This window comes from Petromyzon marinus, chromosome 15 (genome assembly GCF_048934315.1).
Source record: "Petromyzon marinus isolate PM22_M1 ecotype Great Lakes invasive population chromosome 15, UKy_Petmar_22M1.pri1.0, whole genome shotgun sequence".
Classification (NCBI taxonomy): Eukaryota; Metazoa; Chordata; class Hyperoartia; order Petromyzontiformes; family Petromyzontidae; genus Petromyzon; species Petromyzon marinus.
The window spans coordinates 4,915,470-4,930,679 of record NC_133681.1 but is presented as its reverse complement, the minus strand read 5'-3'; the positions used below and the strand labels follow the sequence as shown (position 1 = coordinate 4,930,679).

The 15,210-nt window shown below is 50.5% G+C and overlaps 1 protein-coding gene across 1 annotated transcript in view; it reads left to right on the top strand.

Moving 5' to 3' along the window:
* Window positions 1-15,210, top strand: part of ADCY8 (adenylate cyclase 8) — a 104,557-nt gene that overhangs the window by 28,230 nt on the left and 61,117 nt on the right. The window contains exons 3-4 of the mRNA XM_032954720.2: window positions 9,294-9,443; window positions 11,062-11,192. Coding sequence (XP_032810611.2) covers window positions 9,294-9,443; window positions 11,062-11,192 — 281 coding nt within the window. The remainder of the gene's footprint in view (window positions 1-9,293; window positions 9,444-11,061; window positions 11,193-15,210) is intronic.

The following is a 15,210-nucleotide window of genomic DNA, read 5'->3' as shown; positions in this document are numbered from 1 at the left end:
TTCGATAAATTCGCCGCGTGTACGATTGCGGTGATAGGGAGAGTTCGACCGTGGAGTACTACTGCCCCCCCCCCCTATCCGTGTATCACCTCTTTGCGTGAATTAAATGTGAATTTAAACACCGAAGTTTTGTAAAAAAAAAATGCGCAACTTGCATCCCAAGCCCAAATACCACACTTTGATGTTTGATTGTTCCAATAGGTGTCATCATATTTTAATATTATTATCCTTCGAAGTTATTTTCACCTTTCAATAGCTTCCACCAACATGCCCTCTCTCAGTTGTATTATGGTTGTGTGAATGGGCATGGTGTCGCGAGACAAATATATTTCTGTTCGGAACACTCGCAGTGAGCAGTGTCAAAAACGCAAACAAAAGCGTCCCCCGGAATTAGACATGAAAGAACTACTTCTGAGGTCACTTCAAAAGATCAATTAACGGACACTAAGGTGTCGCATCTCTCAAACGTCCCCCAGCAACGAGTGTCCGTTGCTTCGGAAGCGAAACATTTACTTGCAGTGTATCGGAGCTGGAGTAAGCTGAATTAAGTGGGAGAAAACGACTTTAATATGATAATCGTGCGTTCGGTCATCGGTGACCAAGGCCCGAAGCCGTCAATTCACTCCGCTTGACGACCCAATTATAGCATGCGCGGCCTGAAACGTTGACTCGAGAGCCAGAGATCTCAGCGGTGCCCATGCGCAGTGCCTGTGACCTCTCCGGAGGCACCGGGCCACCGAACACACTATTCTTGTCGTGTACCCATTGTACTTGCGGGCAAGGGGGTGGGGAATGAGAAGTACTCGTGACCTTTTTTTGACAGAGCCAGCCCTGGCCGTTCCACCAACGCAAGCTCCTCTAATCCCCATGCTCGCGGGCTATTTAGGTGGGCACACCGTGGTATGATGCGCTATTTTCCGCTACCGCTGCTGTTGCTGTTATTCATGCAGCTGCTGCTGCTCCCGCTATTGCTACAGCTACTGCTGGTGACAGGACCAAACGGAACATCTTTAGAACATTGCTTGTTCGGTTCAGCGTTGTTAACGCCTGCGAAACTTGGGACATTCAACAAAAGACTTGCAGAGATGAGATACTGGCACTCGAAATGTATTGCTAACAGGAGGATACTGCAGCATCTAAGCTGGATCCAAAGAGTCACCAACGTAGAATTAAGAACAATGTTTGCACGTAGAAGAAAACAACCTGATGATGATGATGATGATGTAGGCAGTGATGAGAAGGAGACTGGCACTATTTGAACACCATATGTGGGATGGACAACAACAGGGCATTTTTTAAGTGTTCTTGTTCGCAAACATGGAAGGAACTGGAAAGAGAGGAAGGCCTAACCAGAGAATGACTTGACGACTACGTAAGAGACTCGTGCCAGAAACATGTGGGAACTACTTGAGCAGTTTGACACAAGACACAGGAAAGTGGAAACAAATCACGAAATGTATTGTGGACACGCATGTGCTATCTGCGCGTGGATCGTGATGCTGATGTCGATGACTGCTGCCGTCATTGCTGCTGCTGTTGCTGCTGCTGTTACTTGTTGTGTGAGCTGCGCAGCGAGTCTAAAGAGCTGGTGAGCTGTAACTGTCATTTGGTGAGCGGTGTGGTGGTCAAGTCTCAGTTTGGTGTAGTGGGTGAGTCTCAGTTTGGTGTGGTGGGTGAGTCTCAGTTTGGTGTGGTGGGTGAGTCTCAGTTTGGTGTGGCGGTAGAGTCTCAGTTTGGTGTGGTGGGTGAGTCTCAGTTTGGTGTGGTGGGTGAGTCTCAGTGTGGTGTGGTGGGTGAGTCTCAGTGTGGTGTGGTGGATGAGTCTCAGTGTGGTGTGGTGGGTGAGTCTCAGTTTGGTGTGGTGGGTGAGTCTCAGTTTGGTGTGGTGGGTGAGTCTCAGTTTGGTGTGGTGGGTGAGTCTCAGTTTGGTGTGGTGGGTGAGTCTTAGTTTGGTGTGGTGGGTGAGTCTCAGTTTGGTGTGGTGGATGAGTCTCATTTAGGTGTAGTGGGTGAGTCTCAGTTTGGTGTGGTGGGTGAGTCTCAGTTTGGTGTGGTGGATGAGTCTCAGTTTGGTGTGGTGGGTGAGTCTCAGTTTGGTGTGGTAGTCGAGTCTAAGTTTGGTGTGGTGGCCGAGTCTCAGTTTGGTGTGGTGGGTGAGTCTCAGTTTGGTGTGGTGGGTGAGTCTCAGTTTGGTGTGGTAGTCGAGTCTAAGTTTTGTGTGGTGGGTGAATCTCAGTGTGGTGTGGTGGGTGAGTCTCAGTTTGGTGTGGTGGGTGAATCTCAGTGTGGTGTGGTGGGTGAGTCTCAGTTTGGTGTGGTGTGGTGGGTGAGTCTCAGTTTGGTGTGGTGGGTGAGTCTCAGTTTGGTATGGTGGCCGAGTCTCAGTTTGGTGTGGTGGGTGAGTCTCAGTTTGGTTTGGTGGGTGAGTCTCAGTTTGGTGTGGTGGGTGAGTCTCAGTGTGGTGTGGTGGGTGAGTCTCAGTTTGGTGTGGTGGGTGAGTCTCAGTTTGGTGTGGTGGGTGAGTCTCAGTTTGGTGTGGTGGTCGAGTCTCAGTGTGGTGTGGTAGTCGAGTCTCAGTTTGGTGTGGTGGGTGAGTCTCAGTTTGGTGTGGTGGGTGAGTCTCAGTTTGGTGTGGTGGGTGAGTCTCAGTTTGGTGTGGTAGTCGAGTCTAAGTTTTGTGTGGTGGGTGAATCTCAGTTTGGTGTGGTAGTCGAGTCTCAGTTTGGTGTGGTGGGTGAATCTCAGTGTGGTGTGGTGGGTGAGTCTCAGTTTGGTGTGGTGTGGTGGGTGAGTCTCAGTTTGGTGTGGTGGGTGAGTCTCAGTTTGGTATGGTGGCCGAGTCTCAGTTTGGTGTGGTGGGTGAGTCTCAGTTTGGTTTGGTGGGTGAGTCTCAGTTTGGTGTGGTGGGTGAGTCTCAGTGTGGTGTGGTGGGTGAGTCTCAGTTTGGTGTGGTGGGTGAGTCTCAGTTTGGTGTGGTGGGTGAGTCTCAGTTTGGTGTGGTGGTCGAGTCTCAGTGTGGTGTGGTAGTCGAGTCTCAGTTTGGTGTGGTGGGTGAGTCTCAGTTTGGTGTGGTGGGTGAGTCTCAGTTTGGTGTGGTGGGTGAGTCTCAGTTTGTTGTGGTGGGTGAGTCTCAGTTTGGTGTGGTGGGTGAGTCTCAGTTTGGTGTGGTAGTCGAGTCTAAGTTTGGTGTGGTGGCCGAGTCTCAGTTTGGTGTGGTGGGTGAATCTCAGTGTGGTGTGGTGGGTGAGTCTCAGTTTGGGGTGGTGGGTGAGTCTCAGTTTGGTGTGGTAGTCGCGGCTCAGTTTGGTGTGGTGGGTGAATCTCAGTGTGGTGTGGTGGGTGAGTCTCAGTTTGGTGTGGTGGGTGAGTCTCAGTTTGGTGTGGTGGCCGAGTCTCAGTTTGGTGTGGTGGGTGAGTCTCAGTTTGGTTTGGTGGGTGAGTCTCAGTTTGGTGTGGTGGGTGAGTCTCAGTGTGGTGTGGTGGGTGAGTCTCAGTTTGGTGTGGTGGGTGAGTCTCAGTTTGGTGTGGTGGTCGAGTCTCAGTGTGGTGTGGTAGTCGAGTCTCAGTTTGGTGTGGTGGGTGAGTCTCAGTTTGGTGTGGTGGCCGAGTCTCAGTTTGGTGTGGTGGGTGAGTCTCAGTTTGTTGTGGTGGGTGAGTCTCAGTTTGGTGTGGTGGGTGAGTCTCAGTTTGGTGTGGTGGGTGAGTCTCAGTTTGGTGTGGTGGGTCTCAGTTTGGTGTGGTGGTCGGTATCAGTTTGGTGTGGTGGGTGAGTCTCAGTTTGATGTGGTGGGTGAGTCTCAGTTTGGTGTGGTGGTCGAGTCTCAGTTTGGTGTGGTGGGTGAGTCTCAGTTTGGTGTGGTGGGTGAGTCTCAGTTTGGTGTGGTGGGTGAGTCTCAGTTTGGTGTGGTGGCCGAGTCTCAGTTTGGTGTGGTGGGTGAGTCTCAGTTTGGTGTGTTGGATGTGTCTCAGTTTGGTGTGGTGGGTGAGTCTCAGTTTGGTGTGATGGCCGAGTCTCAGTTTGGTGTGGTGGGTGAGTCTCAGTTTGGTGTGGTGGGTGAGTCTCAGTTTGGTGTGGTGGGTGAGTCTCAGTTTGGTGTGGTGGCCAAGTCTGTATTGCTGGGCTGTGGTGAGTCTGCAGCGTGCGCATTGCTGTCTTATGCATTATGCGCCCTTGCAGAAGGACTTTCCATACAGATAAGTGCTAAAGTGCTGTTTGGCGTCACATCAATAAGCAAATAGGGCTCGGGAAAGATAACTTCCACAGCTTTATTTATACAGGCACCCCTCACCCTCCCCGCACGCAAAGAGAAACAAAATCATCCCCGTATAGCCTACACAGACTTCTTGGGGCAAGTGCTGTCAGCGAGTAGTACCTATGGAAAGCGGCACGGCACACGAGGGGGTGGGTGGCCAGCACCGTACCCGGCCGCCTTTGCCTCCCTCGTGGCGATGTTTATACATCGCACCAGGTGACTCATTTGAGGCTGAGTCGACCTAGGGGTGGCCCGGGACCGGTTGAGATATTCTCCGCTATAATTTGTCGTGAACGAGGATTGAACTCGGGTCGCCGGGTTCGTAGCGCAGCGCGCTAACCGCTTCACCACCCCTCCCCACACGCACTAACACACGCACACACATAACAGAGGTCAAACGTTTATTTATTTATTTTAAGTGACACAAATGGGTTGAGGGGGGAATGCAAAACGTTGGGAGTTTTTTTTTTTCAGCAGCCTTGGTTCAACGGAAAGCAAACTTCGGAGTGTTTTGGACATTCGTCGTCTCATCGACAATGCCAGAATCGCTTAAATAACCAAACTACTGCCGGACGATGTTCACCGTATGGGCGAGTGCCCCTCTCTGCGTTAGAACCACGAGGAGGAGGCGTATTGGCTGGTGTCTATTTTGTTTGTTTATATTCTCCACACTCACTGCCGTTCGTGGTTATTTTTAGGGCAGTGGAAATCTTTTGTTGCTGTTGTTGTTGTTGTAGGTGCGAAGGGCTTTTCAGAAGAAGCCTTCTGACAATAGAACTCGTTCTACAGACGAAACGGATCGTGATGCCCTGCGAAGGATTATATTCATATTATTATTTACATGGCATGACCCCAAGAATAAAGTTGGGGGGGGGGGGGGCGGCGGAGAGGGTAATGACCCAAATATGCCCACCGAAATATAATCCTGTAACATTATGTACGTTGGTGAACATACAGTGAGGGAAAAAAGATTTGATCCCCTGCTGATTTTGTACGTTTGCCCACTGACAAAGAAATGATCAGTCTATAATTTTAATGGTAGGTTTATTTGAACATTGAGAGACAGAATAACAACAAGAAAATCCAGAAAAACGCATGTCAAAAATTTTATAAATTGATTTGCATTTTAATGAGGGAAATAAGTATTTGACCCCCTCTCAATCAGAAAGATTTCTGGCTCCCAGGTGTCTTTTATACAGGTAACAAGCTGAGATTAGGAGCACTCCCTTTAAGAGTGTGTCCACAGAAGCAATCAATCAATCAGATTCCAAACTCTCCACCATGGCCAAGACCAAAGAGCTCTCCAAGGATGTCAGGGACAAGATTGTAGACCTACACAAGGCTGGAATGGGCTACAAGACCATTGCCAAGCAGCTTGGTGAGAAGGTGACAACAGTTGGTGCGATTATTCGCAAATGGAAGAAACACAGAAGAACTGTCAATGATCTCCCTCGGCCTGGGGCTCCAGACCGAGGGAGATCATTGCAACTCCACCTTGTGGAGTTGCAATGATCATGAGAACGGTGAGGAATCAGCCCAGAACTACACGGGAGGATCTTGTCAATGATCTCAAGGCAGCTCGGACCATAGTCACCAAGAAAACAATTGGTAACACACTACGCCGTGAAGGACTGAAATCCTGCAGCGCCCGCAAGGTCCCCCTGCTCAAGAAAGCACACATACATGCCCGTCTGAAGTTTGCCAATGAACATCTGAATGATTCAGAGGACAACTGGGTGAAAGTGTTGTGGTCAGATGAGACCAAAATGGAGCTCTTTGGCATCAACTCAACTCGCCGTGTTTGGAGGAGGAGGAATGCTGCCTATGACCCCAAGAACACCATCCCCACCGTCAAACATGGAGGTGGAAACATTATGCTTTGGGGGTGTTTTTCTGCTAAGGGGACAGGACAACTTCACCGCATCAAAGGGACGATGGACGGGGCCATGTACCGTCAAATCTTGGGTGAGAGCCTCCTTCCCTCAGCCAGGGCATTGAAAATGGGTCGTGGATGGGTATTCCAGCATGACAATGACCCAAAACACACGGCCAAGGCAACAAAGGAGTGGCACAAGAAGAAGTACATTAAGGTCCTGGAGTGGCCTAGCCAGTCTCCAGACCTGAATCCCATAGAAAATCTGTGGAGGGAGCTGAAGGTTCAAGTTGCCAAACGTCAGCCTCGAAACCTTAATGACGTGGAGAAGATCTGCAAAGAGGAGTGGGACAAAATCCCTCCTGAGATGTGTGCAAACCTGGTGGCCAACTACAAGAAACGTCTGACCTCTGTGATTGCCAAAAATGGTTTTGCCACCAAGTACTAAGTCATGTTTTGCAGAGCGGTCAAGTACTTATTTCCCTCATTAAAATGCAAATCAATTTATAACATTTTTGACATGCGTTTTTCTGGATTTTTTTGTTGTTATTCTGTCTCTCACTGTTCAAATAAACCTACCATTAAAATTACAGACTGATCATTTCTTTGTCAGTGGGCAAACGTACAAAATCAGCAGTTGATCCAATATGTTTTTTTCCCTCACTGTAGCGGCATCGACTGGCTGCCTAGGGTCTACTAGTTACACGGAGCGGCGATGCGTGTGCGGTAAGTCCTCGCTTAACGCGCTCACATAGATGCGTTCCTGGAAAGTGCCGCGTCAAACGAAAAGCAATGCCCCCCGTAAATGAATGTGTCGAGAGCGTCTGGCCGGACGCGGTGTACACACTTACGCGCACCACGCGGCGAGATGGCGGGGCAAATCACCGATACAGTAACGCCGGCGCGTCACCGTATCACTCCGCGAACTGCACTGCATCACTGCACCGCTCAGCCGCGCAGCTCAAGAAAGTAGTTCGTCGTCGACCGTTCATAAACCGCGTTATCACGGGACACTCATTCCGCGTTATCACAGAGCGCGTTGCGCGCTACGACGGTGCACGATCCGCATCGTGCGAAGTGTTCAAAAATGGAAGAGCCGTGTTATCGCAACCGCGCGTTATCGTATGAGCACCGCGCGTTAGGCAAGGACTTACCGTCCAGTGGGCTTTTGCGAATTGATTTGAACTCGGCGATCGGTGCGTCTAACGCTACCTCCAGATCGATGTCCCTTCCTGAAATTCTATTGCGAGCTGCTTGGCATTGCGTGATGCTCCCGCGATCAACAATGCCTCTGCACATTTGTCGGAAAATTCGCTCGCTTCGCATTCTCATAAAAGCACCCAGAAATTTGTAACAGTCTCGTTTCATCATCATCATGTTATAGTTTTATTGCGTTGTCTCATCCGCACTCACTGCGGGTCGCAACAACACACTCAATAACTCACCCACTCACTCACCCGTCCGCTCACACACTCACCAAATTAGACGCGCCCAGTCACTCACTCACCCACTCATTCATTTAACAAGTCTCTCACCCGCTCTCTCGATCACTCCCTCTGACTCACCCTGTCACTCACTCACCACACTGCAGATCACAACGCTCCTCCTGCTTCTTCCCTCGCACTGCTCTTTTCTCGAATCCCTTCCTTGCATCGCATCCACTCATCTCAAAGTTCTTATTATTATTATAAACTTGCTCAATTTGAGAAAGGTGTTCACCCTTTGTTTTAGTACAACTTCCATAGTGCTATATTCTCTGGGTCTTTCGGTAAAGTCACGTAGATAGGTTCAATAACAATAATAACAAAAAATAACAAATTTTTTGTTATTTTCTTTGAACCTATCTACGTGACTACCGAAAGACCCAAAGAATATGAATTCCTGCAGTCACGAAAGCTTTAAGTCAAGATCTCATAGTGTTGTTTGTTGATGGCCGCTTGGCGTTTTTGGGGCATTTTGGGCCCTGTTCACAGCCACCGTCCTGTTTAAAAAACAAAACTTATTTATATCTCGAAGCGGGGTGCAGTACGGTTTCATCTGGGCCTAATGGGCCACAGTTTAGTAAGCAGTAACCGTACAAACAAAAACACAGATAAGTAACAACGTGGCAAAATAATCATTTAGCAATCGTCCGTTTCTTCGTACGATGCGATGCCCTCGACGCATCCGCGCGTCGCTCGCAAGTGATTTGAAGAAAAGCCAAGACCGTGTTCGAATTGATCTGAGTGTCAGTCATCGTCCCTTTGGCGCGATAAGGGCAATTCAGCGAGTCGTGCCTTGGTGTGCCTGCCTGTGTTTACAAGACCCGGGAGCATCTAGACTGGCGGGGAAAGTAAGTCAGCCGCACTGATCCGACCAGCATTCCCCCTCTTCCCCGTCTGCACTCTAATTGGCGGCTAGTGGGCTGGTGGGCTAGTGGGCTGGTGAGCTGGTGGGCTGGTGGGATAGTGTCCTGGTGAGCTGGTGGGCTGGTGGGATAGTGTCCTGGTGAGTTGGTGGGCTGGTGGGAGAGTGGGCTGGTGGGGTGGAGGGCTGGTGGGATAGTGTCCTGGTGGGTTAGAGGGCTGGTGGGATAGTGGGCTGGTGGATTGGAGAGCTGGTGGGATGGTGGGCTGATGTGCGAGTGGGGTGGTGCGTTGAAGGGCTGGTGGGATAGTGGACTGGTGGGTTGATGGGCTGGTGGGATAGTGGGCTGGTGACCTCGTGGGCTCGTGGGCTCGCAGGCCGGCATGCTGGCGGGCGAGTGGCCTGGTGGACCGGTGGGCTAGTGGCCTGGTAGGCTGACGACTCAAATGTTTTGTGGGGTGGTGCAGGCTTCACAGTAGCGGGGCTGGGAGGGGGCGCAATGATGGCACGTTGCGCTGCGGCTGTGTGTGCATGGCGGTTAGCGTGCTGTGCCACGAACCCGGCGCACATGAGTTCTATTCCCTCTCAAGGCCATCAACACTATTGACGATGATCTGAACCGGTCCTGGGCCTCACCTAGGTCAATTCAGCCTCAACATTAGTACCTGTTGCGGTGTGTAAACATCGCCGGGCGTGGTGCTGTCCACCCACCCCTCTCGCGTGCCGTGCCGGCCTACATAGGCGCTGCAACTCGCAGTATATTACAGGCTACACGGGCTGATCTTTGTCTTTGTCTTCGCTGTGCGTGCGCGTCCGAGCAGCTGTGCGCCAACGCGCTGCTGCTGGCGAGCGTGAACGCGGCGGGCCTCGTCACGAGCTCCCTGTCGGACCGCGCCCAGCGCCAGGCCTTCCTGGAGACGCGCCGCTGCATCGAGGGGCGCGTGCGACTGGAGATCGAGAACCAGCGGCAGGTAAGGCGGCCGCGAGTGCGCGCGGAGGACTCCCCGGCGACACGAGGGCGCGGTGCGGTCGACCGCGACGAGAAAGGGGTTAGGGACACGGCAGTGAAAAAAGAGCTTCGCGGATTGTCGGATTTCCTCCAGCGGGAATGAACATTGCGGTGGTTCTGAATTCTCGTGAGGATGATGGTTGAGCGTGAACCCGAAGCGGGAGCACAAAGCGGCCCTTGCTTTTAAGGAAGCTTTTTCGAAATCTACTGAACATCTGTCAAACGATTGGACATCTGTGAACAAGAGAGCTTTATAGCTCATCGAATTCCTCCAGTGTAATTACATATTTTGATTCTGACTGGAGCTTTAGGAAACCACTTGAGCTATGCACTATTACATATAAATTGAAAACGTTATTATTTAGAACTGCTTTTTATGTTCAGTTTGTTTTCCTTCACCCGTGCCTCGGATTAATATGGTTGGCTACGTACGATGCGAAATAAGTTCAACATACATAAGCACTGACTAATTAAAACACATTTGCAGACACAAACCAATCAATTCACCTCTCCACCCCACTGATAATGCTGACAATGACGCCCTTCATACATTCAAGACACTCTCCATGAGTCTCAAGACTCCCTCTCAGGACGGTATTGCCCCCCCCCCCGCCGCTCCTCTCCAGCCTATCACAGTCGGAGCCACCGAGCCCCTCGTCAGAATCGCAAAACGCCATCCCACGTGCCAAGTTCAAAATACACTCAACCTTTGTGTGTGTTTTCTGCGACGCTTTTCCGTGACGAGATTGGCTCAAAGCGCCTTCGTAGAAAGAAAAAAAAACCCGAATTAGAAGTTTGGATTTAAATTTCGATTTAAAGCTTTAGTGACTGCAAGGATTCATCTTCTTTGGTTCTTTCGGTAAAGTCACGTAGAATGAGAATAAAATAATAAATTGATAAAATAAAATAACACAATAATCTGAAACAAAAGATCGTGGAGAATGACAGAGAGAATGAATGAAAGAGATAGATCGTGTAGAATGACAGAGAGAATGAATGAAATAGATAGATCGTGGACGAGTGCACGACGGGCAAACGCCACCCCACAAGTTTCCGTGACAGAGACTCCGCCACGCATGGCGTCATAAAATTGATCGCCTTCCTCCCAATTGTTGCTGTTGTTGTTTTTGTCCGTGCCAGCGATGGGAACACACACCCGCTCGTCGCGGTCGTGGTGGCAGCGATGCTGGGGAGCGGTGGCGCTAGTGGTTGTCTCACTGCGCTGCAAACCCGGCGACCCGAGTTCGATTCCCGCTCACGGCCAAAATCAGTGACGATTGTCTGAACCGCTCCTGGGCCTCCCCTAGGTCGATTCCTCCGCCTTAGATGAGCACCTGGCGTAGTGTCTGATATCAGCATTGGGGAGACAATCGGAAGACAATGGGGGGGGGGGGGACGAGTGTGGTGCCACCCACCCTCTGGTGGTGCCGTGCCAGCCTTCATCGATGCGACTCGCTCACCCCGCTTGCCCCAAAAAGGTCCGATGAGCACGGTCAGCGTGAAAGAAGTTCAACGTGCGTACACGCGTTCATGGTTATACGGGGGATGTCTGTCCTCGGTTTGTGGCGGCGGTGGCGCAGGAGCGGCTGGTGCTGTCGGTGCTGCCCAGATTCGTGGTGCTTGAGATGATCAACGACATGTCCAACGTGGAGGAGGAGCAGCTGCCGGCGCAGTTTCACCGCATCTACATCCACCGCTACCAGAACGTCAGGTGCAGCTCGCCGCCTGCACTACACACCGCCTGCCTGGCGCCGTGTCTGTGTGTCCGTGTGTGTGTGTACGTGTGTCTGTGTGCGTGTGTGTGGCGCGGTAGTGTAGCAGTTAGCGCTACGCTGCACTACGACCCCGGCGACCCGAGTTCGATTCCCGCTCACGGCCAAAATCAGTGACGAATATCTGAACCGGTCCTGGGCCTCCCCTAGATCGACAGAGCCTCAAATGAGTAAACATCGCCACTTGGGAGACAAAGGCGGTCGGGCGTGGTGCTGACCACCCAACCCCTCGTATACTGTGTCGGCCTTCATAGGTGCTCGCTAACAGCACTTACCCCAACAGTCTGTTAAGGCTATACGGGGAATCTTTGTCTTCGTATGGTGTCGGCCACCCACTCTCTTGTGGCGCCGTGCCGGCCTTCATCGGTGCTACTCGCTAACCACACTTGCCCCAACAGTCCGTTGCAGGTTATACGGGGAATCTTTGCCTTAGTGGTTCTCACGGCAAGCCGATGTGGAAGTGAGTCTGCTGCAGGGCGGATTTACTTCGATCGCTGCCTGATAGAAAGCACCCGAAGCCTACTTACACCTGCCTGGTAGATTTAGACTTAAAACTTTCGTGACTGCAGGAATTCATATTCTTGGTTCTTTCGGTAAAGTCACGTAGATAGAAAACAAAAATCTAAATTAAAAGAAAAAAAACCCACGACGTTTCGATCGCAAAACAAGCGGCCTTCTTCAGGTGGGAAGCAAAAGAAGACCACTTGTTTGGCGAGCGAAACGTCGTGGGTTCTTTGCTTTCAATTTTGATTTTCTATCTACGTGACTTCACCGAAAGAACCAAGAATATGCCTGGTAGATCTTTATTTTGATTGCCTGGTCTTTCACCAACTATGCTCACCCCGTGCCCCCGCACAATTACATTGCAATCAATCGCATCAAAGGCGTCGTCCCGCGATTGTTCGTCAGACCTCGCGCGGCCTGCGAGCGAGCGGTGCATCGTAGACCTCGTGTCAGGCAGCGCCACCTTGGAAGCTGCTGTCCCAGAGCTACGGTGCGCTTGACGCGACGGGTCAATGTGCAGCGCCCGCATTGCAACGGCGTCTCAAGACGGGAGGCGTTTGCGCGACAGTGGGTGCCCGCCTTAAAGGCTTGGCGTGCGTTTTCAGAGGGCTTCGTGTCGGCATCGCATCTCACGTGGTTCGAATTTGTATTTGTATCCACCAAAATAATAGGAGGAATTGTGAGCTCTTTGTCAATCCACCGCCGGACGCGTGCCTTTCCGTCGCGGGGATTCCTTGACGATACTTCGCCAGATTGGTTAGTGGAGGTTAACGAAGGGAGTTGGAACCAGGTCCGGTTAAGATATTGCTCGCATCCTGATGTTACCCGTGGTTGGGATTGAACTCAACGGGTGTGGGGGCGGTGGAAAGGACCGGTGAAGATATAACTTGCCACTGATGTTAGCCGTGTATAGAAATCGGGCAAAGTTTCATAGCGAAGTACTCTCACATTTGAGAGAGAATTAGGGCACCCCCAGTGGCAGAAGCTGTCCCTGTGCGGCACAGGGAGGCTCAGTGCAGGGCATGCAAAGCAGGCATTTGACTTGCCAGCAGTGGGTGGGGGGGGGGGGGCAATGATTGCCACGGATAATCCGGCAAGCGTGAGCCATTTGCCGCGTGATTTTTCGAAGTGGGCTATTTTGTTTAGTTGATAGGTTATCAACCCCAGTCACAAAAGACTGCACGCACGCACACACAAAACACAAACACACACACACAAAATACACGCACATACACGCACACACACAAAACACACACACACAAAATACACGCACATACACGCACACACACAAAACCCCATCACAGTAAGTTTGATCCTGAACTTAAATTGGCTAAATTCCAGCGCTGAGAATATAAAATAAATGCTTGAACTTCATGCGACGAGCCTTGCTCTCTGTAGCAGGGTGGCAGGGGGAGCGCTGCCCGCTGCCTGTGCAGAAGAGACCGTCGCTTGACGTGGTCTCAGACGTAGATCTGCGACATCCACTTCTGCGGGCCACCTTTGCGTTACATGCCTGGCGCACGGGCGTTGAACACAATGCGGATGGCTGCATGAAAGTGACAAGTCGGGCAGTGGTGGTGACACGCGCCAGCAATCCCCGCGCTGTGGAGGCAGCGAGGGTTTGCGGATCGCACAGGTGTCGTGAAATTCAGCTTCCCGTGGGCGCTGAGGTGCCGTACCCTGGCTCGCCAGGAGGAGGCGGCACAGCAAGTGTGGACTAATCGCCATCTCTTGTCATCTGTATGGGGATAGAGTGTTGCCCCCTCGTGCAAGGTGTGGGTTTTCTCCGGTTGCTCCGGTTTCCTCCACCCACGTGTCTAATAATATTTAATAATAATAAATAAACCTCATCATTAACTGGCTGAAAACATCTTACAAATAAAAACTCAAATCGGTGGCAGGAACCTCCCGAGATAAAAAAAAAAGTAATTCGACTCAGCGTGGCTCTCCGGGATAAACAAATAACGACATTATAAGCAAACAAATTAAAAATATATATATTTTCATTAACGAGCACGCAACGCGAGAATGAGGATGGCGACTAAGCCAATGGGAAGCGAGCAGGGAACGAGCAAACTCGGACGAACGGAAGACGACAACAGCGGCGACAAACCTCTCGTCAAAGAAAGTTCCTGGAGCTGGCACGGAGGCTGCGGTGGGGGCGATTGCTTCTTGGCACTCGCACTTCCACTCCTGCCTGCCTGTCGCGTTTTATAGCAAGCAATAAAACAGCAACGGCTGCTGATCATAAAGCGCCAATAATTTGTGGCTGAGATGTTTACGATTCGTGGGGGGGGGGGTAGTGGTGGCTAGGGGAGGGGAGGGGGTTGGCGGGGGCGGACAAAGTGAGAGATTGGACGAGTGAGAAAAAAAAAGTTCATATCCATGACCGGGCAATTTCACTTTTTTTTGCTGGCGTTTTATAGGAGCGTCCGTTGTCTTTTGTATGTCCGTAGGCTTGCTGGCGAGCTTGCCTGTGCGGATATTACTTTATTTGTTTTCTTTCACGCTGCCAATGTGGGATTTGTACACGGAACGAGATATTCGCCTGCAGTGGGAAAGCTTACGTGGACACTCGCAGCGTAGGCGTGCTTGCCCAGGGCCTTGGTGCAAGAGAGATGTTAACTACCTCACCTGGTAGTTAACATCGTGGATTCGATCCCGACCCTAATGTTTGTATATTTAGAATTCGCGTGTTCTCCCCCGTGGCCGTGTGGATTTTTCTCCGCGTTCTCCGGTTTTTCTCTCTCCACATTTGGAATCACAACACGTTCAGAGTATTTGGGTGCTATGCATTTCCACCCGACAAGTGTACTTCGTTGAGCTATCGTTCGTGGGCAGGTCGCTTCTGTCAAAAGAGCTACATAGCTCAGTGGGTCTTAGCTGGTAAGATAACACATCGGTTTTTTTTTATTTAAAGCTTTTGTGACTGCAGTAATTCATATTCTTGGTTCTTTCGGTAAAGTCACGTTGAAGGGAAACAATAAAATAATAAAATATATATAAAACAATCAAATTCTCACGACGTTTCGACTATAACACAAACGGTCATCATCAGATGTGAAAACCAACGGCAAGAAAAATTGAAGAGAAGTGGCGGTTCGTATTTACTTATTTATTTTAAAACGTTAGCACCACGGATAGCGATTTGGCAGTTTGTTTATAAGGACGAGTCCATCTATGTTCGGAAAAGAGGAGGGGGGAGACGAAAATTTAATGTATGCTGTCTGAAAGCCACCGTAAGCGTGAACAATCAATTAAGACCCGAAATGGTTTATCAAATCCTTCTAATGATTGCTAAGCCAGAATCCATCTTCTCGGTTGAAATTGTCTCTGTGTTTGTATATGTGGATAGTCTCATGAGCGAATCTCTCATGGTAGCCCGATGGCTTGCAAAGAACCTCTGTATTGGAGAAGTCAATGTCATGTGACATTTTTGTTGAGTTTTTAGAA